This window comes from Odontesthes bonariensis, chromosome 3 (assembly GCF_027942865.1).
Source record: "Odontesthes bonariensis isolate fOdoBon6 chromosome 3, fOdoBon6.hap1, whole genome shotgun sequence".
Lineage (NCBI taxonomy): Eukaryota > Metazoa > Chordata > Actinopteri > Atheriniformes > Atherinopsidae > Odontesthes > Odontesthes bonariensis.
Genome location: NC_134508.1, coordinates 5,972,862 through 5,997,660, shown reverse-complemented (window position 1 = coordinate 5,997,660; position 24,799 = coordinate 5,972,862). Strand labels below are relative to the sequence as shown.

The window sequence follows — 24,799 nt, the reverse complement described above, 5'->3', positions numbered from 1 at the left end:
GATCTGACCCTGTTTCTCCTGAAATCTACAATCATCTCCTTGGTTTTGTTAACATTCAAGATGAGATGATTGTTCCCACACCATGCCACAAAGCGGTCCACCAGCTCTCTGTACTCAGCTTCTTGTCCATCTCTGATACACCCGACAACTGCAGAGTCATCTGAATATTTCTGTAGATGACAGGAGTCTGACTTGTACTGGAAGTCTGAAGTGTACAGAGTGAAAAGGAATGGTGAGAGTACAGTCCCCTGTGGTGCTCCTGTGCTGCTGATCACCTGGTTAGACACACAATTCTTCAGTCTGACAAACTGCAGCACATTAATTTCCCTTTGTGGATAAATGAAATCTTATTGAATTGAACTGAGTTGAATTGAATTCAGAGAGATGCTGAAGGATGCAGGGTGGTCAGGTGAAATGTGCCTTGTGGTTGCCTTAACTTCCCTTTTAGCCCTTTGTGTTTTTCTCCTTATATGGAGTGATTCGTATTCTGTACAACATGACTCAAATAAATAACGTGAAGGTGGTTTTGATCAAGATTTTTTTCTTTTCTATTTTTTCTGAAGTTCATTTCCTCTTTGTAAGTTATGTTACATCTACACTACACTGATTACACGCGCTTCAACTTCAATATGACAAGGCAATATTCAGTCCATCAAATTTCTAAAAAAAAAAATGGGAAAGTTGTACTTTTGATCTGAATAATATGATTTTTTTTTATTCTCGTCAAATTTTCACGACTCAGATTAAACTAGAAAGGTTAAACATGTGCCTCAAATCGAAATTAGAGACAGGATATTACACACTGCTATTTGCATTTGGATGTAATATGCATATCGTCACCTTCCTAAAATAATCGCCTAAGTCATTTTTTGGCATCAAAGGTGTGGTCCAAAAAAGTGCCTAAGTAATTTATTTAATCTTAGTTTTTATGAAAAACAATAAGTGTTTTTATGTCAAGCATCCTTTGATACATACTTACCAGAGATGGGACCAAGTCACACATGTGCAAGTCTCAAGTAAGTCCCAAGTAATGTTTTCTTGGGCAAGTCAAAGTCAAGTCAAGTCAAGTCCTGTAACAGGTCAAGTCAAAGTCAAGTCACCTTATTATTGCAATTTTACCTGCAGAATCTGATCTTAATAAAGTGAAAAGACAAGATATAAGTAACTGTCAGTAAACATCATTGGCCAATGTGTCCAACCTGTCCACCCCGTATCATATCAAGCTAACGTTAGCTAACTACAGACTAGGCTAACAGGATAATATTAGCTAATTTGACAAGCACTGACTGGTCAGAATGGATCTTCAAATGAGTTAAGTTATGCTTAACACTCAAGTCATTCAAGTCATCGTGTCTCAAGTCAAGACAAGTGCAGAGTCTCTAACTTCCAAGTCCAAGTCGAGTCTCAAGTCTTTTATTTTTTGTCAAGTCAAGTCACAAGTCTTCAAAACAGCAACTCGAGTCGACTTGAGTCCAAGTCGCAGTGACTCGAGTCCCCATCTCTGTTACTGACTGAAATTATTATTTTATGCGATAATTTAACTTTTGGGGGGAGTTTTTTGTGTTTCCTGAAAAACCTGAAAAAACGACTTATGTGATTATTTTAGGAAGGTGAGGCAAAATAATAACAAAAACAATGCACGTAAATAGCACGAGAGGACGTGATCTCAGCGTGAGTTTAATGACACATTTAAGTTATTTCTGAATCGTAGGAATTATGACATACACGAGCAGCTGTTGCTTTTCAGCCACAGAAGCAGAACCAGAAAAGAGTTTTTTTCATTATGTTTTTATAGTAACCCTTCGTGCATTTTACTCGCGTTTATTTTGTCAACTCCAACCATTTCCCCTCACACTTTCTATAAGGAACACTAATCTGACACTCAGATGCACTTTGTGTGGACATTTGGGCGAAGTGACTTGTAACATAGAACAAGTGAATGCAGCATTAGTTCCCTGGTCAAAGGATAAGATCGGCAGTGGCAAACCAACTGCAGTTTTAATGTATCTCATATGTGGGGGTATTTGGCTTGACAGTCTGTTTGGAAACTTGTTTCTTGGAGCCATGGAAGCATAACGAGCTTTCCGGAAATGAAGAGGGAACATTTCGACGCGGCTCGACGGACTCGGAAATTCAGCGGCGGGCTCTACGAGTGAGGTAACGTTAGCAACCAGGCTAAAACGGAAGCTAAGCTAACGGCTAACTCACAGTTAGCAAAATACCAGCACTACCTTTGATTTGTTTGTCACCTCGACCACACGCACGGACATACTGACTACGATAGTACCGTATCAGCTTTACTTCGCGATTTTTCGACTAACTGGAAAACAACCACTAACACCCATAGTAGCTGTAACTAAACTATCGTAACGTTTCTCATCAACAAGTGGTCTTTTATCTTGCCCAGTGTGGGTGCTCGGCAGTCTGACAACAGAAGCCAGTCACTCCTCTTTGAATAACTATATTTCCTTCCTTCCTTTCTTTCTTCATTTGTTTTTACGTCTTGATTTAATCTCGTAGACGTTTTCTCCATATTCCAAAGAGAAGGTTTTCTACTAATGTCAGACATTACATAATGCCCGCTGGTAATCTTCTCCTCCGGCAGCAGTTTTGACACTGTCCAATTCCCCCCCACCCCCCACGGTATCGTGACAGTGTGTGACAGATTGTGTGTGTGTGTGTGTGTGTGTGTGTGTGTGTGTGTGTGTGTGTTGTGTTGTGTTGTGTGGGAGAGAGAGTGTGAGTGTGTGTGTGGGGTGGGGGGGTATGTTGTGTCCATCCCAGCATGTCAGGATGAGTAAGGGCAGATTTATTCGTAGCCATAAGAAGCTTATACACACACACATGCACACACACGCACACATGCACACACACACACACACATGCAAACACACTCACACACTCACTCATGCACACATGCACACACACGCACACACACACACACATGCAAACACACTCACACACTCACTCATGCACACATGCACACACACGCACACACACACACATGCAAACACACTCACACACTCACTCACGCACGCATGCACACACAAACACATGCAAACAGACTCACATACTCACACACACACACGCATGCACACACAAACAAATTGCAAAAACACTAACACACTCACGCACACACACACACACTCACACGCACACACACACGCACACACACACACACATGCAAACACACATACACGCACAGACACACACACACACACACACATTGATAGACACTGACAGGGAGAGAGCACCAGTCATATTCGGTCCGAAAGTGGACAAAAAAAACCAATGATGCCACATGAAAAGCCAACAACATACCAGTCCTGAAATGATGGTGAACGCTTGTGTCAACAGTGATGGGGACTTCTTCGGTGGCTCTTACAGGCAGCGCTAGGGGTTAGGATATGAAATCAGGAGTTTAACAGACAACAAACGGGAGCTTTTTTGGAGAATGAACACCGAGGATCACAATAACAAAAGGTCTTTGCAGAAGAAGTGGATTTTTTTTGTCCGTGGTTCCAGGCCACCTCAGCTTCAGGTGTTGTGCTTTTGTAGCGGCTTTTTACTCTCTCTCGTGTTGTGTTTAGCACTGAAGAAGACGGTCACTGTTGGCAAACTCGCCTTTTATTTCTGGTGGGGAGTTAAAGGTAGGGTAGGAGATCCTGGAGTCCAGCGAAGCTGCATTTTGAAAATACACGGGTCAAAAGTCCCAACCCTTTTCTTCAGACTTTTCCCCCGAAGCCACGCCTCTAGAGTACATGAACGTGCAATGCTTGTTCACGAGCACGAAGGTGCACGAGCGCTGTTCTGACAGCAAGCATCGATCGTTGCCGTATTTAGTATTTAGTATATGCTAACTATACGTTTAATAATGCTAGGTGCTAGCCAAGCTGGCTCTAGTTTAGCTTCCTGCCAAGCTTCTGGACGCGTAATTCGTTCACGGAGCAGGGTACGCGCACAGGGGGGAGGAGGGGGAGGGAGGAGCAGATTGCAGTTTGATAGACTGCATCAGTATCCAATCATCGTTAACGGTCCGTTCAGTATGATTGGATACTGTTTTTCCTGGATTGTACGTTCTAGAGGCCACTAAAACTTTTCATATTCGTGTCAAAACTTTTAAGTAATTGGTTGCAATGGGGGTGTGAAGAGTATTTCAAGCAATATGTAAATAAATGTTCCAGAAAAAGATCCCCTACCCAACCTTTAAGACAGTCAGTTCCGGTTTCCTCACACACACACACACACACACACACACACACACACACACACACACACACACACACGCACACACACACACACACACACAGACATCTGAAAAATGTGAAATGAAAGTCCAGGTTAGCTAACGACATGCAGCACTTAGCCATTTTATAAACAAAAAAAGACAAAAAATACCGTCAACATTTGTGAAAAAGAAAGTGCTCAACCGTTTGGGAGCTATAGGTTTATAAAATACAGCTTAAACTACGCCTTAGTCATAAAATTAAAGTAGTTAATATAATAAAACAATAGTTGAGCTCATAACTCGCGCACCTACCAGGGAGACAGCGAGGTCCGACTGTTGTTTACCCCCGGGGGGCACAACCTTCATCTCCATTTAAGTACCACAGGACTTATTTTGTGTGTTGTGTGAAGAGTTTTTTTTATGGCAAATCACACTACACCTTAACTCTGTTACACTTTCACATTCTTTCCTCAGATTGCATTTTGTTGCTTTCCTTCAGCTTTAAGGTTTCTCTAAACTACTGACCGTGGTGACATTTGTTGTGCTCCCTTTCCTCTCTCAAGCCTAGTTCACACTACTTAAAGCCGGATCTTAGAGCTGCAGACCCTCATCTGAGGCGAATCGGCGGTTCAGTCGGGGGTCATCGATCGCCGTGTGGGAACTTTACAGAGACGAGAGATGAGAGGCTCGCTGTAACGGCCCAGTCCCCTACTCAAAGGCTACAGCTACACGAAAATGAAACGAGGGTTTTTTTTAAACTGAGTACGAAAATTATTGCGACCACACAGGAAAGCTTCTGTGTGTATCAGGTCCTCACGGCAACGCCACGCTTGCTGAAAACGATGCAGTACACACGCCACACCTATAGGTGCGCTGTAAGCCACCCCCACCGGTTACACCAGAACAGTAGAAGAAGCAATGCGTGTACGCCCCTACTTCTACCAGCGCATCACCTGTAAATGTTCCTTCAACAACGCCGCTGTAGTTAGCAGTGTCTGCAGCAGTGCTGCTATCAATGTTGTGGGGTCCATGATGATCGCTGTCTGTCCTTGTTGTGTTGTCTTCTTCTTCCGGATTTTGAATGGAAGCCGCTTTTTGTTCTGGTCACTGACGTATGTGTATACGTCACTGGCGTTGGTCATGTGGCTGTGACGCAGATGTAAACAAATCCGTTCTGGCTGTAACAATGAAAACGCGAACGGCGGCGTTCCTAGATCTTCCCACTCTGGAACCCGTTCTCCAAAAATATCATTTTGGGGTACCCAGAACGCCGGCTCCATATGGCCGCGACAGCCAAACGATAAGCAAAAATATCGGTTATAGTGAAAAACGTTTCCATGTAACCAGGCCCAAAGTCTAGCACTTTTGATATTTTCACGTTGTTGGCGCACACTTCATTAAACTGAAGCACCTGTACTTACTGGTTTTACGGCGTTTAAAGTAAAGTCCGCTGTCTCGTAGATGGTGACCGATGAAATTCATCACGACACCTCGTAGGACATGTATTCTACCACACAGCAGCTTTTGTAGTTGTCTGATTCCAAAAAATAAAAGTACTTCAAAGCAAAACTGACACTCACACACCACTCAAATAAAGAGCCACACACACACACACACACACACACACACACACACACACACACACACACACACACACACACACACACACAGTACTGTACCACAATCTTAGACACGATCAACATGACAACCAGGCAGGCAGGTTTTCACGCAGGCCTGTGTCTGACTGATACTAAAATCCTGCACTGATCAACACCAAAATGAATGAACCAGATAATCAGTTTAGATCTGAAGATAAAGTGACTCCTAGCTTACCCGCACATGAAGTCAGATGCTATACTGTATGTTTCCAACATCCAGACAACCTCGACAGTCTTAACTCTGTCTGTTTTCTGATAATCTTCCTCTTTTTTTTTTTTTTTTTTACCTCTCCAGCTGTTTTCTCACATCTGTCTGCCTCATCTCCTCTGCTCTGTCATCACGGTCTCCTCTCCATTCCTGTTTATCTGACCAAATCTCTCATTTGTTTTAAAGTACAAATACAAGCTATGAGTTTATCTTACATGTGCACAGACTTCACCGGTCGGATCACACCTACAGATGTGTCTTGCAGTTAGTTTTGTTTATGACCTCCTCTGTTCTGTTTATACACTTTTAGGGAAATGTAGGGATTTCTTTTATGTTAGCTACTCTGTTTGCCTGAGCTTTTATTTAGTTTATTTTCTTTGCTAATATTTCTACTCTTATGCTGGAACACATATATTTCCCAATCTGAATTGCTCTAAAGGAATGCTGCATCGGAGCGTTTTCTCCGGGACAGAAGTCACGCTGTCCTGCAGCATCTCGGTGACATTACGGTGAACTTCATCAAGTGATATGGCTGCATATATCTGCAGGACTCTCCTGCGATATGAATTCTACATTTTGCTTTATGTAGTTCAATTGTGCACGATACCTACAATCCCGCATTCAATTCCAGTCCTGCCTGTCAGTGAAAGGATTGATGTGGATGCTGAAAGAAATCTGAAGCGTTTACATTAACAGCATTTGAAGAAAAGAAAGCTCTTCAGAGCTTTAATGTGGGATGAATGGCTTTGATGCTGTTAATGCCAGCTTCATGGTTTTTCCATCCAGGAACCGATCTGGACCGTGCTAACAAGCAGTTCTTTTTCATTTTAGCATTACGCTGAGCTGCGCCCAAACATGCAAATGAACAGCTAAGCAGGGTTACGGTCCAGTCCTGTGGGTGGATGAGGGAAAAACTTCTCACACAATTCCAACAAACTCCCTGTTTGTTCTACGTCTCCTTTGTCCAGCATGGTATTTGCATCATCTGTAATCGGTGTGTTTGTGTGAGTGTGGTTCCGTCAAAGTTTGAGTGGTTATAAAGTTCCGGTATGCACGCACACGGTCACAGATGGCTTCATGGACCCAAGCGGACTGGTGCAGAGGAGGACATTTATGCTGTGCGGGTCTTGTGGAAACTGAATCGCCTTTAACGTTTTGCAGCTACCACGTTGTGATGGCAGTAATCTGCCACTTCAGAGGGTCAGTCCTTATTTTCATAACTCAGAGATACTTTGAGCTCTGCGTTGCTTTCAGAGAATGTGAAGTTCATGTTTCATAGCATAGAGTTTTGGGTAATTGGGTTTCTTTATGTGATGTGTTGTAAGTTATTGTTTTGCAAGTAGGAACCCTGGACGATTATTTTCCAAAAAATGGTGTGACTGTAAAGTTTGCTGGGACCTGATAATCAAAAACGTTTATATTTTCCATTTGTCATATACCTTCTGTTTCTCGCTCTTTGGATCATTTGTTAATGTTTTATAACAAACTCCTTTAATACAACGTGTTTTTTTCAGGCTCTTGCCGCAGTCGTTCTCTACAGCTTTAAAGGTGAAGTTCGTTTTTTTTATTTAATCCTGGACCATATTTCTGGAATAAAGTACGTTCATCTAATCACGATAACAGTTTGGTGAAAGTCGGCGTCCTTCGGAAGATATTTAGATCACTCGAGATCTGCGTACATCCTTATAACGGGAGAGAACAGGGCATAGACAATACAGCCTCTAAATAAGGCATTATCTGTCTTTATTTCATCAATACTTTTAAGACCAATGAATGAATGAACGCGTACTATTGCACTGTTAGCTCATATCTCCGTAGCTGCCATGTTGTTGTTATCCGGGGCTATCGGGGGGCTTATAGGGAGCTTTCTACACACGTGTCTACTGGAATGACTTCATCGCCGCGTGCCGCCGCTGCAGTACAGCTCATTCACTCCGGTAAGGACGTCCATCGTGCTCAAAGTCGTCGTCCACGTCGTCAAAATCTGATAAATATCCTGCCATGTTGCACAAAACTAGCAGTAGCAAACTCCGTGTGAAGATAGCTGACTGTCACAGAGCACGGAGTAAATAAGCTGTGCTGCAGCGTCGATGAAGTCATCCCACTGGACAGGTGTGTAGAAAGCTCCCTATAAGCCCCCCGATAGCCGCCAATAACAACAACACGGCAGCTATTCATTCATTCATCTTAAATTATTGATGAAATAAAGAAGGATAATGCCTTATTTAGAGGCTGTATTGTCAATGCCCAGTTTGGTGAAAGGCAAGGCAATTTTATTTATAGAGCACAATTCGTACCCAGGTAATTCAAAGTGCTTTACAGCTACATAAAATCACAAGAAGGCAATAAAATCATTAAAAAGAAATAAAAAATAAAAAACCCATTAAAAATAATCATTAATTCATTCATTTAAAAGTGAAGAGTGCAGATAAAATACTTTCAGGTGTCATATGCACAGAACTGTTTTCAGCCTGGATTTAAACATTGTCAGAGTTGAGGCCTGTCTCACATCTTCTGGAAGACTGTTCCAGATGTTAGGAGCATAAAACTGAAACGCAGCCTCACCTTGTTTAGTCCTGACTCTGGGCACCAGCAGCAGCAGGCTGTACACAAGCAGAGATGTTTTAAAGTGAAAGGAAACCGACTTTCACCAAACTGTAATCGGTGAGTAGATGAACGTATTTTATGCCAGAAATATGGTCCAGGTTTAAAAAAAAAAAAAAAAAAAAAACTTTCCCTTTAAGGGTTTGCAATTAAGATCATACGAGAGTGCAAAGATCATGTTTCTACAACAGAAAGCAGACTGAAGAGAGGTTAACTGTAGTGTGACTCTGATGTAGCCCTGGACAGACATTTACCCCCAGCTGCTCCTGAATATTTCCCCAAGACGTTAAGGTCTCAAAAGCCTTTTCCCAGTGAGAGGAGGAACCTCTTTTATTTTGCTGTAAGTCTTCAGTGTCACGCAGCTGAGTTAAAAACTGTACAAATGAAAAGTCGTCTCACTCTGACTGGTGGGAAGATGTCTGTCAGGAACATTTTGCATATGCCCACACAGTCCTGAGAGGAAGCCCGATTAGCTAAAGTGAAAGCACCTATGCAGGTGTACCACACGTGTCATTGGCCTGCCGTTGGCGCATAGAATGACCTCTGTCAGGTTAACAGGAAGTACAAAACAAAAGCTCAGAGCAGGCCTTTCTCCCTGGCTGTGTTCGAAACGGCATACTTCTCCTACTACTCATACTGACTTTTTTAGAGTTTAGAGCTTAAGCGAAATCAGCTTCAGGCCGGCTGATTTCAGCTCGGGCAGGAGCAAAATGCATTGTGGGTAAACGCTCTGCATACTGTCTGATCGATCAGTATGCAGAATGGAAGTATGTAGTATGCGGTTTCGAACACAGCCCCTGTCTACAGTAAAGTGAAAGTATAGACGTTTCTCCTGGTACATTCCACAGTTTGACATTAGGCGGCATGCTGGTCAGCCACTTAAAGGGTTCCACACATTGATTAAGAAGCTGAAGATTGATTTTTCTTATTCTGTTTTCCTGAGAGCTTCACGAAGTTTGACTCTTTAATCACGCCCACTTGAATTTGTCCAGCAGGTCGTGTGGAAACACAATCATCCTGAAATACGGGAGCCACATGAGGTGATTGCAGCAGACGGTGCACCTGGTCCTGTAAAACAAGCCATTATTTCTTTGGTTGTTTCAAAATAATTCCCTCCAGATTTCAGTCAAAGCTTCTATGTATTCAACAGACTTCCTGAATTTAGGGCTTTCTTTAGATTTATTCTTTATCTTTTTTTTGCATGTGCTCCAGTTGTGTTCAGCTTCAGAGCTCAAAAGACAGAAATCTTCTGCCATTGATTCCCTCCGTTCTCCTCTGTTTTCTCTTCCCAGTGAGAGACATGGACAACTCTGTCACCCTGTGGCAGTTCCTTCTCCAGCTCCTGTTGGATTCCAGTAACGAGCAGCTCATATGCTGGACCAATGAGGAGGGAGAATTCAAACTGCTGCAAGCGGAGGAGGTGGCCCGGCTGTGGGGAGCCCGCAAGAACAAGCCAAACATGAACTACGACAAACTCAGCCGGGCACTCAGATACTACTACGACAAGGTAAACCGACATGATGGAGACGCAGCGGCAGATTGTCAGTGACTGAAAGTAGCTGCCGGAGACCGTCGCTTTGCTTTCTGTTTGTTTTTTTTCTCGTTAAAGTGATAGTTCGGAGTAGATTCACCCTAGGGTCATTTGAACCGTGACATCCAGCCAAGTAGCCCACCCGAAGTTTTTCCGATATTGGCTGAACATCAGGCTGAGTTACTGAGTTATCCAAATAGTATAGTACAAGCGCTAATGGACGCTAGCAGTATCTCCAAAATTACCACACTAAAATCACATGCCATGACACCAAACTTCTACAGTAGTACAAATATGGTCTGTACTCACAAAACGATGCATTTGGAAGTTTGTACATAGTCCAGGAGTTTATTATTATCAACACAAGCCTGATAGCTTCTCTGCTGCTAAAGCTGCGTCGACGTCACTTCAGGGATCTGGGAGCTTCAAAGTAAGATGAGGGTTGATCTACTACTGTAGACAACAAACTATATGCTATATTCTACATGATTTTTTATGTTGTAGAGTTGTGAATTTATTTTATCAATGGAGAAATTGAGCAGCCTTCCAAATGCATCGTTTTGTGAGTACAGACCATATTTGTACTACTGTAGAAGTTTGGTGTCATGGCATGTGATTATAGTGTGGTAATTTTGGAGATACTCCCATGTTCCATTAGCGCTTGTACTAAGCTATTCGGGATAACTCAGTAACTCAGCTGATGTTCAGCCAAGATCAAAAAAACTTCGGGTGGGCTACTTGGCTGGATGTCACGGTTCAAATGACCCTAGGGTGAATCTACTCCGAACTATCACTGTTACATCACAAGGTAACAGTTACTGCACTTTCAGTATAATCCAGCAGCCTTCTGCCACACGTTGTTCAACATTAGCCACATTCCCACTGTAGGAACCTTCTGCAGTTCCTGTAACCTTTTAAGGAACGGGGCTGTTTTTTTCCCGGATTCGCACATACAGGAACTCGGGGCCATCGCCCTCAGTTCCTGGAACCATTTCAGCTCCTTCTCCTCAGCTGGGTCTGTTCTGGTTTCCATAGCAACACATCTGACGGAGGTGTTTGGTGGTCGGTAGCTCCGCCCCTTGTCATGTTGTCCGGCTGAAATGTTTCCTCATACGACACGGACACAACCTGCGCGTGTTTAATAAGTTAAACCTCCACGTGGTCTCCTTTGTCTGCGGCGCTCTGCTCTCCTTCCTTCATGAAACCAAGAAGTATGGCCTGCGCTCCATCCTTCGTCTCCTGACTCTCTCTGTGAGCTCTTCCAGCCTCCATGTTAGACGCCCCATGTGATCGTCCATGATTAATATCACCATCATGCAGACCATGAACACAGTGGCCTCCCCGCTCTCCATGTTAGCTTCTTGGTGGTGTTTTTTTTCTTCTCTCCTTACCTTTCGCGGGTTTTGTTTTGTTTTGTTTTGTTTTGTTGTTGAATGTGGCGCTAAAGTAACACGTCACTGTCGCAGACGGTTGCGTCCCATCAGTCTCTATCAGGTCCCGACTCATGTGCGAATGCAAACTGAAACAGTTCCCCTGGGGAAGGACAGTTATCAGAATGAAATTCGAGGAGGACCGTTCTTAGAACTGCGTTCGCAGATGTTTTGATGATGTATTGTCCCAGTCGCAGTAAAAATAATTATATTATTGCATGCCTGTGAAATAATCATAGTAGGAGTGGACAATTAACTTTTGATTTCTAAGAATCTTTAGACATTGGAAGCCTTACGGTTGGTTATCTGTCAGGGCTGTGTCTGTTGGAAAGCTAATAAAGACAAAGAAGATAACGCGGATTGTAACGGTAGTTGTCCGCTGGCACACTGGCTCCTACAGCGGCCCACTGGGGCGAGTCACAGATCATAAGGACTAAAACTGACTCTTTTGGTGAAAAGGTATGAGGCATGAGCAAGACAGAGTACAGGAATAAGCATCAGGTTGGAATTTTCCTGCTGATGAGAGCTTAGAGAAAACAGGATGACAGCAGACTTATCTTTATGGTTGCTATCAGTAAGTGATAAATGATTAGCTCTTGTTCTGTTGGTGAGGACTCTGTTGCAGACGTGTGGGTTTCTAATCATGAGCCAAATATCACGATCATTTCTCCATCCGCTTCGAGCAGGTTGTAGATCAGAGGGGGTTGAAGCTGTGTTCGATTCCTGTAATAAAACCAATTAAACGTGTCTGCATACAGCAGACATTTACTTAATTGCTCTGTGCCACAGCGAACAGGAAATGCACAATCAGACTTGGAAATGACATGATGAATATTTGGCACAGTTTATTCCTCCATGTTAGATTATCCAAACATAGCAGTCTCCTGTTATACGTAGCCTTAGAAACCTTAAATGTGGTGGACGATGCCTCCTTGTTCACCACGAGGTGAATTATTATCTGTGAGTTGCAACATGAGTGACTCCAAACTTAAGTCACAGAACCGTCTCCTATCTATGTGCGCACCTTTTTTTGTTTGTTTTTGTCCTGTCCAGCATTATGGCAGCAGTATTGTAATCTGAATACTGTTTATGCCAAACACATTTGCTATGCCAACGGAAGCTTTATGAATGTAAAGCTCCCCTTTAAGGGAAAAAAAGGAACAGAAATATGAAGAGACAAACATAGAAAACAATAAAAAATCAGACAACCAGCTGCTACACCTGTAGAAACAAAACTGAAGACAATCCACGGCTTTTGTGGGGAATCCTTAGAGCCACCAGGAGTACCTGTAAGCAGACAAGCAGAGAACAAACACACAAACAAACAAAAAAGCACAAGCAGCAGCAATCTCATATGATATAACTGTGGATACAGATGACCTTAAACCACAGGACAACACATTTGTCTCTATGTGCGCACCTTTAACTGAGATTCAAAGCAATCAGAACAAACGTGTCTCCGCACAATGGCCAAATGTATTTTTTTTAAATGTATTTTTAATTATGTGGAGAAGGACTTTAAAGTCCTCTGCTCCGTGACAAGTGGCAGAGAAGGGCAGTTGTGTTTGTCGCCCACTCTGCTTGTGGTTTGGCAGAGGCACAGCCCGACCCTGTGGGCGTTCGGGGGCAGAGCTGCTCTGGTATGTTTGGCTGCAGTGTTTGTGGCTGCTAGTTTTGGTAGACAGAAAAGACACAACTGCACAAGGTCCTCTGTGGTTTCACTTTTTTTTCACTTGCTTTTTGGTCTTGACTGCCCTCTGTGTGTGTTTCTGCCCACGCAGTTAATGTTGCTTTTCTGTGTCTTGCAGAACATCATAAAGAAGGTGAATGGTCAGAAGTTTGTCTATCGCTTTGTATCCTACCCCGACATCCTGAAAGGAGATGTTTCCACCCGAACAGAGGGTGGAGATGTGGGCATCCCGCCTACATCAAAGAGGGCAGACAGCACTCTGCAGGAAGGTGAGCCTGCTGACAGAGCCAAGGTGGGGGGAAGTGCAGCGGCTGTGGGCGCCAGCACCAAGCAGTCAAACCGAAACGACTATATTCACTCTGGCCTGTACACCTCCTTTCACCTCAACTCGCTGCAAAATGGACGCCAGCTCTTCAAGTCCATCAAAATAGAGAATCCAGCAGAAAAGATTGCTGATAGGAGGGGTGTTCTTGCCACCACACAGAGCCAAGAGACAGTGTCTCAGCCGCCACAGCCGGCCGCTCTGCCATCAGTCATCAAGTTTGGAAACTCTCCTCCAAAGCCAGCACCACCTCCTCAAGTTGCCATCGAGTCAACCCTGATAGCGAGCCACCTGGATCCTCTCCAGGCTCCACCTCAGAGGGCCGAGGACATCGGCACACACTCCTCCCTGCAGCCTCAGTCCGTCTACTCATTCGAGCACACCCGCCCGTCAGAGCCAGCCTTCAGCATACCGGACCTGAACTCAGCCAGCACGTCCCCGAGCCTCATGGCCGACTCTTCTCAGGAGCTGGTGATCGACAGCGGCATCGAGTTGAGATCCTCTCAGCCTGCAGACGCCCTAGAGTCCACTGACCTTCATGCACAGGAGAAGGTCGGTACACACGCAAACATGCCTCACACATTACTAAAGATAGGAAAAGTCGGGTAGCTCCGTGTCCATCACATTGTTTATGTTTATACAGAGGCTTTTATCTAAAGCAACTTACAGGTAGGGTAAGGGGGTCTTGCCTAAGAACCCCTACTGGAGGTAGTACCTTCCATGCAGGGGATTTGAACCCAGGTCACCTACATGACGAGCTCGGCAGGGCTCGGTTTGGTTGTGTTTCCATTACAACCGAGTATCACCTCGTGCCTCCTCGTCGTGGGCGGGGTCGTCGTAACACGGCTGCGCGAAACCTCCGTGACGTCATTTACACGGCGCCGAGCAACGTACGAGTCAGGAACGTCTGGACCTCCTCGACCGACCAAGGAGTGGATTTCCTCTGCGAAGCTATCTCGTAGCAGTACAAACTGAAGCAGTACAATTTGGAGTCTTGTCTTGAGTCTTGTATTTATTTACATTCTAGTCGGTCGTGGCGCGGTTATGACGCTTCCAGTGACGACACTCATCGGCCAATCAGTGGAAGGCAGTCGGCTGACGTCACGTTTTAGTAACGCTTCGGCTCGCTTGGAACCAGGGCTGAGGTGATACCAAAAGTGTAGCCGGTTGCAGGTACTGCGTGCTAGTGGAAACACACAAATAGCCGTGCCGTGCCGTGCCAAGCCGAAGCGAGCTAGTGGAAACGCGCCATTACATTATCCAGACATCGGACTGTAACACCTCATCCTGACTGAACGCGAGCGAGCGATTGATTAAAAACTGATCAGAATGCGTACTTTTCAATCAGCCTGTCCTGACAGGCCGCGAGCGATGTCGCTCCGTCCAGTGATCACGCCGACCTCTTATAAAATCGTCCGCGCTGTCTCTGACGACATTTCGCGGCGGCGTTCCGTTCTTAATGGTTGAAATGAACACGCTGCTTCCTGTTGACAAGTTAGTTAGCAACAGGTTAGCATCACTCAGGGAATAACGGACGAGGAGAAGCTGATCTTTACCGTGGAACAGCACCCCATGGTTTATGACCCCAAACACCTGTACCACAAAGATCTGAACCAAAGGGAGCCAGAGAACTCGGTGTTTCGAGTGAGTACTTTCTGAACCAATAGAATCACTCCCGACATAATCGTCACGCTGCATATCAGGACACCCTCGAGAAATTTCGGCGTCGTATCGCGTCAGTTTCGCTCGCTCGCTTTCAGTCAGGATGAGGTGTAACACAGCCAGTGGTCAGTCATGGATGGAAAATGCTCCCAACATGCATCCTACCTGAAAACACAAGATTACCTGTTGTATAAACTGGATATTTTGGACTCTGACGAGCATTTTAAACAGACAAACAACTATACTGTTTGTGTCCATCAGGTGGACAGCGGCATCGGTCTCTCTGGAGATGAGACCAGTTTGGTGGACGCTGAAACCAGTTCGTCGTCGGTGAGCAGCTGCACCACAGTCAGCAACCAGAGCTCAGGAAAGACTCGAAAGCCGCCAAAGATCCTGCAGATCAGCCCTCCCACCCTGCTCGTCACAGCCTCCGACTTCTCCCCCATGAACATCTGCAGCCCCTCGCTACCCACCGCCTCCCTCACACCAGCAATGCTACAGGTGAGAGCGCCGTCTGCTCGTAATTGTTTTTTAATACGACAGTCAGCATCTGCTGAGTCAGACTTATGTGCATCAAACTTCAGTCCACGTTTCTGTTAGTTAGTGGGTCGTCTTCACTCACAGAGCCGGTTTAGTCAGGCTGTGTTTCAACTGATCTGGGTCCAGTATTTTCCAGTGCTTGGCAGAGATGGGACCAAGTCACACATGTGCAAGTCTCAAGTAAGTCCCAAGTCATTTTTTCTTGGGCAAGTCAAAGTCAAGTCACCTTATTATTGCAATTTGACCTGCAGAATCTGATCTTAATAAAGTGAAAAGACAAGATATAAGTAACTGTCCCCCACCCCCACCCCGTATCATATCAAGCTAACGTTAGCTAACTACCGAATAGGCTAACAGGATAATATCAGCTAATTTGACAAGCACTTACTGGTCAGAATGGATCTTCAAATGACGAACAAAGTTGGAAGTTGTCGTCTGGCTGTCTGAGATGTTGATGCCGCATGTCTTGCACTGTGCTGTTCGTCTTTTGCCGACAAAATGGTAATTACGGAAGCCGAAGACAGCGACTCTCTGTCCCCCTCCCACTGACATGTTGATCCTGCGCTCCTACCGGGTAATCGATATTATTTTTTTAATCATTAATTTTATATTCAAACTGAAAACATGAACTGAATAACTCTCAAGTCATCGTGTCTCAAGTCAAGTCAAGTGCAGAGTCTTTAACTTCCAAGTCCGAGTCGAGTCTCGAGTCTTTTCTTTTTTGTCAAGTCAAGTCACAAGTCATCAAAACAGCAACTCGAGTCGACTCGAGTCCAAGTCACAGCGACTCGAGTCCCCATCTCTGCTACTTGGTGAGCGAAGGTCTTTAGATCATTGGCTTAGCTGCACATGTTTAAGATGTTTTAAAAACAAACTTTTCTTTTTCTTCAAAATTATCTTTCAGTCTAAATTCTTGTTGTGGTACTTTCTGTGGATGGAGTTTAGTCACTTTTGGTGTCGAATGATCAGAAAAGTGTGTGGAGTGGAGTGTGACACCATCTCAACATTTGTGATTCTTGGCCATGTTCTTTTGCGTCTGTTCTTTCAGTCACAGCTCCTCCTACGCAGCATGGGGCGAACATGTTGGGGAGACGGTTGAAATCAGCATTAGACGATATGATGTAGGATCACTGTTGATGTTCAGTTTTTTCTCCACAAAGCATCAAAATGAGCTCAACTATTTGACTTTCAGTATTCTGTAAACTGTTGCATATCTACAGGAGCAGAAATCAATTCAGTGCTCAATTTGTTGTGCGATTGATTTAACTTGAAGTTGTCATTTATCCAGAAGTAGTCTTCATTATAATTCAGCTGTTATAAGTGAATTACCACTGTTAGTTGATAGTTTTAGGTTAGTTTTAATGCTGCCTGCTACAGTTTAGGGAGTGTCTGTAAAAGTTAGAATTATTTTAAATAAAGATGGATAAAGAGTGAGGTCTCATAACCCAAACCACCTTTAAGTGGTGGACTGTTTTTAAGAAAATATCAGCAAATATGTAACGAAATGATGTCAAAAAGATCTGAAGCCAGAATCTACCCAGAAAAAGCTGCTGTGTTTCCTCGTCTGACCAGCAGGTGGCAGCAGTGCTGCAGCAACGTGGGACAGTCTCTCTCTGATTAGTTCTTTTGGGATGTTTAATTGGTCCTGGCGATGCTGTTAGCACGTCACATGACATCGTGTATTAGCGTAGAACGTTGGCCTCTATTAGATCTGCTGCTTCAGACGGTGTTGGTCGGGTCAGGCTTGGTCATGAGATCAGACTTCTTCTTTGGTTTTCTCTCTTCTCTGCCTGTGACCTTTGAGTTCAACAGCTCAGATTAATTCTTAATGATACTCAGAAATATCTGCCCTAGTGATGGCCCAAATCTTTAAAGTAATCTTTAAAGGTGGTGAAGATGTACATTCCATGGCATGGCTTTGTGTCTGCTGCTGTGTTATTTCTCTTTACTCAGCAGTTGTTTTTAGCATCACTCTGGCTTGTTTTTGACCAGCACAGCTCACACATGCAGGATGTCTCCCTGAAAAACAACTCGCACGACTCTCCAACTTCTCCCTCATTACATTACGGTCATTCTGCAGACGCTTTTATCCAAAGCGACTTACAATAAGTGTGTTCCACATCGGTAGGCAAAAGAACTTCAGGTCACAAGAAATCATAAGTGCGCAGGGACCGCTGAGTGAGGGGGCAGCCGGCCGCCTGGAGGCCGCAGAGCGAAGTGGTCGGGCGGGGGTGTAGGGCTGGACCACAGCCTGGAGGTATGAAGGAGCTGTTCCTTCCACTGCCCTGTAGGCCAGCACCAGAAAAGGGGAGAGGTGTGGGAGAACTCGGGGAGGTTGAACACCAGATGAGCTGCAGCTTTCTGAACCAGCTCCAGAGGGCTGATGGCAGAAGCCGGGGCGCCAGCAAGGAGCGAGTTGCAGTAGTCCAGCCTGGATGAGCACCTGTGCTGCCTTGTCGGTGAGGAAGGGGCGAATCCTCCGGATGTTGTAGAGGAGGAATCGGCAGGAACGGGTCACTGATGCCATGTTTTTATTTTTTTATTTTTTATTGTTTTGTTTTTTATTGAACATAGACAGAATTACATGTTATCACAATTGGAATCAGACATAGGCACAATGATACTTTAGTACAAAAAAAATAATAATAAGGAATGTACAGGCACAAGCACATGGACAACACAAACTATTATCTCCAGGCCAACCCACATACCCCTTTTGTTAGTGCCTCCAAACTGTCTAGGCCCAGGTAAGTCATAAATGGCCCCCAGATTTTGTCAACGTTGTAAGGTTCCTCTTTTAAGTAAAAGCTGAGGGCCTCAAGAGGCATGAATTCCAACACCCCATTTATCCACTGTGTTACAGTGGGTGACTCTTCTGACACCCACTTTAACAGAATACATCTTCTGGCACAGAAAAGCAAAATTTTTACAAGTGTCAACTTGGTGGCAGAGATATCTGGGGGGTCCATACCCAGGATACAAAATAAAGGAGAGATGCAAATTGTTTTACCCACAATGACATTGATTTCCTTAAGTACATCTCCCCAAAACGTATTAATGTGAGCACAATCCCATAGGCAGTGAATGTATGAGCCTGCCTCAATTTTGCACTTGTTACAAAACTTTGATAGGTCCGGGTTCATTTTATTACGTCGCAATGGGGTGATGTGTAGTCTGTGTGTGATTCTAAATTGTTGCTCCGTTGCTTTATTAGTGGTAAAACAGCCATTTAGATGAACCCATAGCTCGTCCCAATCCTCTGTTTGTATTTGAACACCAAGGTCAGTCTCCCATTTTGAACGCAATGTCGTTGTGTTCTCTTTCATCACCTTGCAGAACTCTGTATAAATTCTTCTAACTAATTTTGAGTCATTTTAACACTGAGCCATTTACCCATCTATCCCCTAATGTCCTAATACCTTTGTCATACCACATATTGAAAGAACCTTTCTCAAGACTGGGAGGGAAATCTGGATTGAAATGCACTGGGGTCAGTAACGATGTGACTTTATTCTGGCCTTCTATTTTCCTTATCAACCTCCAAACTTTAAGTGTGTTTTGTAAAAGAAAATCTCCCTTTACAGCTGAGCTTGCCCATTTCTTTGACATGTATAGAATGTTCTTTAAAGGTATAGGTGATGTCTTCTCAGACTCTATATCCAGCCATGTGGATTCTGGATCCTCCTGAAACCAGTCTAATATATCTGCACTGACATGCCAATTGGTATAACTTAATGTCGGGAACAGCTAGTCCACCCTTCCCTACTGGGAGTTGTAATCTTGCCAATTTCAATCTTGAGCCTTTGTTACGCCATAAAAAAGATATGAGTGCACTATTTAACTCTTTATAGGATGCACGTGTCAGTATTGTAATGATGCGATGTTTGCCGAGAACGACAGTTGGTCGTCCAGGGTCACACCCAGATTCCTCGCAGTCCGGGTTGACGTCACCACGGAGTCATCCATGGTGATGGCCAGGGGCTCGGAACGGGCAGCCCTTCCCCGGGAGAAACACCGGCTCAGTCTTGTCCAGATTGAGCTTAAGGTGGTGCATGGACATCCACTCCGAGATGTCTGCCAGGCACGCAGCAATGCAGAACGACGTAAAGTTCAGGGCCGTTAACTCTGTGTGAGAGCGGTACAGCCGCTCTGGTCTGTCTGACTCACCGCTCAGAAAGCGAGAAGTCTGACACGGCATGCAGGGAAAAGTCTGCTTTCCTGTTGGCGTCTTGGCCCGCGTACCTCAGACACGTCTGTTTTTCACAGAGAAACAGCAGACGGGGCTTTGGATATGCAGCCGTTTTGTGGCCAGCTGCTGCTGCTGGTGGCGTTTTTTCCCCCAGCGGCGTGAATTGTCAATGAGAGAGAATCGGAAAGAAAAATAAACCTACTGATGTGCCCTCTCATGCTCTCACACACTTTTTTTCTTCTTGCACTCGGTGTCTGTCAGATAATTACTATAATTAGTTTGGTTTAACTGTGTTGGAAAACCGACACTTTTCCTGATTATCTTTATTTAGGCATGTGTTATAAAGGCCGAATGTTGAGCTGTCGAAATAGAGTTGTTTTGTGTCATATCTGTAAACGAAGCGCGGTTCTGTTTGTGTCGGTCCTCGTTTGTTTTCCTCCTTAGACTCCGACCCTCCTGCTCACTCCCAGCCCTCTGCTGTCCAACATCCACTTCTGGAGCACGCTCAGTCCCGTCGCTCCGCTCAGCCCAGCCACACGACGCCAGGGAGGCCACCTGTTCCAGGTCGGTGCACCACGAGCACGCTCTCTGCTTCTTCTTCTGCTCTTTGTCCTCCACGTTGATCCTTCTCACTCTTCTTCATGTTCTGTTGCAGTTCCCCTCAGTCCTCACCCCTCAGTTCCAGATCCCGATGCACAGCCTGGATGGGACCAACACACCTGGTCCAATTTCACCAGACCCTCAGAAGACATAGGATGCGCCCCCCCCCCCCCCCCCCCCCACTCCTGCTCCACCTGCGCCCACATCCAGGACAGTGACGTGGGTTCTCGTACACGCTGACGCCATCACCACCTCCATCCTCACGCACACACTCATTCGTCTGGCTTATTTTGGAGCGTTCAGCCACAGCAATTCAAAGGAGGGAAGGATTTCCATGGTAACAGCGTGCGGACTGAGTCTTCAGCCGCCACAATCTGCTTCGCACTTGGACACGCCGTGTGGTGGGAATCGCAGATCTCCCTCCTGCAGCTCCTGACCCGCTTCGCCCTCCGACGCCGCCGCTTGTGTTTCTTCTGGGGATTCGTCTTTGGTCATCCACAGGGAATGCTTTAACTCGATAACCGGCGTGTTTACGTGCAGCTCTTTGACTTGTTAACCAGAACTTTAAAATGTCAAGCCTTGCCTCAGCTGCTCTGAAATTCTGGCCATATCCAACAGGACCTTTACCTTATCTGTCTTATAGTGAGATGTGGCCATAACCTGGAGCTGAACCTCCAATCATCCGTTAGTTGCAAGGAAAAGTGTATAAATAGTAGAACAGCCATGGTGCCCTGCTCTGCCTCCAGTTGGCCATTTTTCACGTGGGAATGAAAGAAAGCGAAGCCATAAACCTTTACTGCGCATCGACACTGCAAGCAACAGCACAAACCCTCAACCAGCCACTGCCCTCATGTTGCTTTGTCTACCGTAACTCTGGTATCAGTGTTTGCAAACAGTTTGACAATAGGAGAAGGGGGCTCGTTAACTTTATTGCCGTACGATGAGAAGTTTGATATAATTGTCGGATTATAAAGTCAATATGCAGCTGATTTGATCAGCTTATCTCGGCTTCAAATCCTGGAAACGGCACTCTGATTGCTCAGGTTGTTCAGCCAATTAAGTATGAAGCAGAAACACTCGGCTCAAAGGGAACTAACTGTCCCTTCACTTCAGAGGGAGGGGAAAAGCAGCATTACCCATGAGTCCTTGCGGCTCGCTTTGGTTCCAAACTAAATGGGAAAATATAGCGTGAGACGTTCCACATTTATAATCAATGTGATAAATGTAATTAAAGGTGTCGTGTTACTTTAAAACATCAATGCTCAAGATGTCAAGAACAAAAAAAAAAACTTTTATGTGTTCAGGAAGACAGATTAGCTTGTTGGCAGGCTAAGCTAACACTCGTTGGCTAACATAGCTGTGTAACGTTAGCCGAAATGGCAACAGCAACATTTAAGAGTAACTCAGGTGTTTGGCCGATCAGGAGAGGGCAAGCTTTGTGTGGACTCCCAACTTTTGAACTTATTTGAACAAGTATTTAGTATTTCAGCCTCTGCGAGTTCCTCCAAATTAGTAGAACACTTGGCACCTTTTTGCTTTTTAATGTCTAAATTAGCTTGGATAAGAAAAAGGATACACATTATGTCATAAGGATGTCTTTAACCTGCACAAACATGAGCTCAGATCTTTTCTTTTAATACTGTTGCTGTGAAGAAGGATGTGTTTTGGTTTGGAGGTGAGAAGCGAAGCCATCTGTGCAACATGTAACCTGAATTATAGATCTGCATTAGCCCACAGTCACACTGAGGAGTGGAACACAATCTGCTCACCAGCAGCCGTCAAACACGCACATCATTTATCCTGTCGGATCCAAATGCAAGCAAAAGCTCAAATTGTGAGTTTATCATTGTGATAAATACAATCTGCACTCAACTCGACTTTATTTATAAAGTCCTTTAAAACAGCCGTGGCTGAAACAAAGTGCTGAACATGAGTAACAACATAATAAAACATAAGAACAATGTAAAAACAATATTAAAACCATAAAAACAGAAACAGAGTCTCATGCTGGGTTAAAAGCCAGGGAATGCATCTGACTCCATTACCAAATACACATGTTAGCAGAGTTCTAGTCGGTAACTAACTGTTCCTCCCGTGGAGAACCCTATCAGCTCCGATGACGTCACGCTGCGTCCTCCGGTCTGTGATGGGCGTGACTTTCTGAGAGAAGCCGCTGAGCATCCGACTGTAGGTGGCGGAGCTCACTCCTTCTGTTTCCAGTCTCACCAGCTGAAAGCTGCAAACTCGCCGCACAGAGCTTTCGTTTTCAGAACGAAAATAAATGGATCTGCAGATGAAATCGGAGGAAGAAAAAAAAAAAAGGGACCCCGTAGATCTGAGCCGAGGCCTCTGATGACTCGTTGCTTGCAGTGTCCGAGCACGCGGTTAAACTCGCAAATAACAGGACTCGCATCAGTCGGGCCTCGATGTTCCAATTGCCTGAGCCATCTGAAGTACAATGATAGGCCAAAACATTATGACCACCAGCCTCCACCCGTCCATTTTTTTACCGCTTATTAAGGTCTGGGTCCTCACCCCGGATGTCGAGGTTTTCCCAAGCCGGCCAGAGACGACATCTCCAGTCCCGAGTGATGGGACGTGTCCAAAAAGCGTCCCCTGAGAGGGGCACAGAAGACATCCTCACCAGACGAACCTCAGCGCAGCAGCGATTCTGCTCTGAGCTCGACAGGTGGAAGAAACTAATTTCTCTCGCTTTTATTGCCAGTCTCACACTTTGGGGTCACTACCCACAACTCAGCTGAGGGTTGGAATGTAGATGGAATAGTAAATAGTTTCTCTGTTTGCCTGTGCTGCTGAACCTTTGCCAGAACACATTAGAACTAGACCCCTGATGGTTCCCTGTGGTATCTGGCGCCTGGACACCTGGTTTCATGGTTTCATGGCAGCGCTGTCCGTTAGGTCTGTGTGACAGTTCAGTCCAACACATCCCAGACCTGCACCTGCACCACGGTTACCAAACTAATCTGCTGCATTCATCCCCACGCACTCATGATGTTTTGGCCTGTCTGCCACAGCTCGACCTTTAACCCCGAGGTTTCCTGAAAACCTTCTGGAACATTTAAAGGGACAGTTCGCCTCTTTGGACATGAAGCTGTATGACATCCCATATCAGCAACATCATTTCTGAACATCTTCTTACCCCCTGCTGCGTCCTGTGAGCAGAGTTCCAGCCTCGTTTTGGTGCTGATGAAGGTAGTCCGGCTAGTTGGCTGGGGCCACAAAAATAAAGCGTTTTGCTTCTCAAAACAATATGCGTTCAACAGAGTAATACATTTGCATCACAAAATCGTTCATCCAGAAAAAGTCAGACCTCACATCGCTTGGCGCTATTTTCTCTCTCCCTTCGTATCACTGCCTGCTGTGCAGACCGAGCAGTAAACACCGTAAGAGGCGCGGCTGTCGGCAGGCGGCTGAACGCATTGATATGAAGGGAGAGAAAATAGGGCCAAATGATTGTGAGGTCTTGACTTTTTCTGGATGAACGATTTTGCGATGCAAATGTATTACTCTTTTGAACGCATATTGTTTTGAGAAGCAAGACGCTTTATTTTTTAAGCCCCAGCCAACTAGCCGGACTACCTTCATCAACACCAAAATGAGGCTGGAACTCTGCTCACAGGACGCAGCAGGGGGTAAGAAAATTTTAATAAATTATTTTGCTAATATGGGATGTCATACAGCTTCATGTCAAAATCCAATCCACTTTATTTATAAAGCACAGTTTAAATAAACACAAAGGTTTCCAAAGTGCTGTACAATAAAATAAATACAATAAAACATAATAAATAAATAGACTGTCAACCCCACCCCAAATAAAATATCTGTGAACATAAAATCAACAGCCTACGTAGTATTAAAAGCCAAGGAAAAGAGGTGCGTTTTAAGAAGAGTTTTAAAATTAGACAGTGAGGAGGCCTATCTAATGTGCAGTGGCAGTTCATTCCACAATTTGGGAGCTTGGGAGCCCTTCTGAGCTCTGAGCAAAAGAGGCGAACTATCCCTTTAAGCACCTGCCTTTGCCCCTCGGAGCCCTCGTAGATGATCGGCCACGTGAGGTTCACCACTTTGTAACTCGAGTTTAAAGCCATAGGTCTGAGACACGGACTCAAACAGGCA

General features: G+C 44.8%; 1 protein-coding gene across 1 annotated transcript; it reads left to right on the top strand.

Moving 5' to 3' along the window:
* Positions 1–1,927: 1,927 nt before the first annotated feature.
* On the top strand, positions 1,928–23,841 carry elk4 (ETS transcription factor ELK4). Its single transcript, XM_075460141.1, has 6 exons — positions 1,928–2,157; positions 9,991–10,205; positions 13,468–14,223; positions 15,595–15,834; positions 20,507–20,626; positions 20,718–23,841. The coding sequence occupies exons 2-6, from the start codon at positions 9,999–10,001 to the stop codon at positions 20,814–20,816; spliced, it is 1,422 nt and encodes a 473-aa protein (XP_075316256.1). The 5' UTR covers positions 1,928–2,157; positions 9,991–9,998; the 3' UTR covers positions 20,817–23,841.
* Positions 23,842–24,799: the final 958 nt, after the last annotated feature.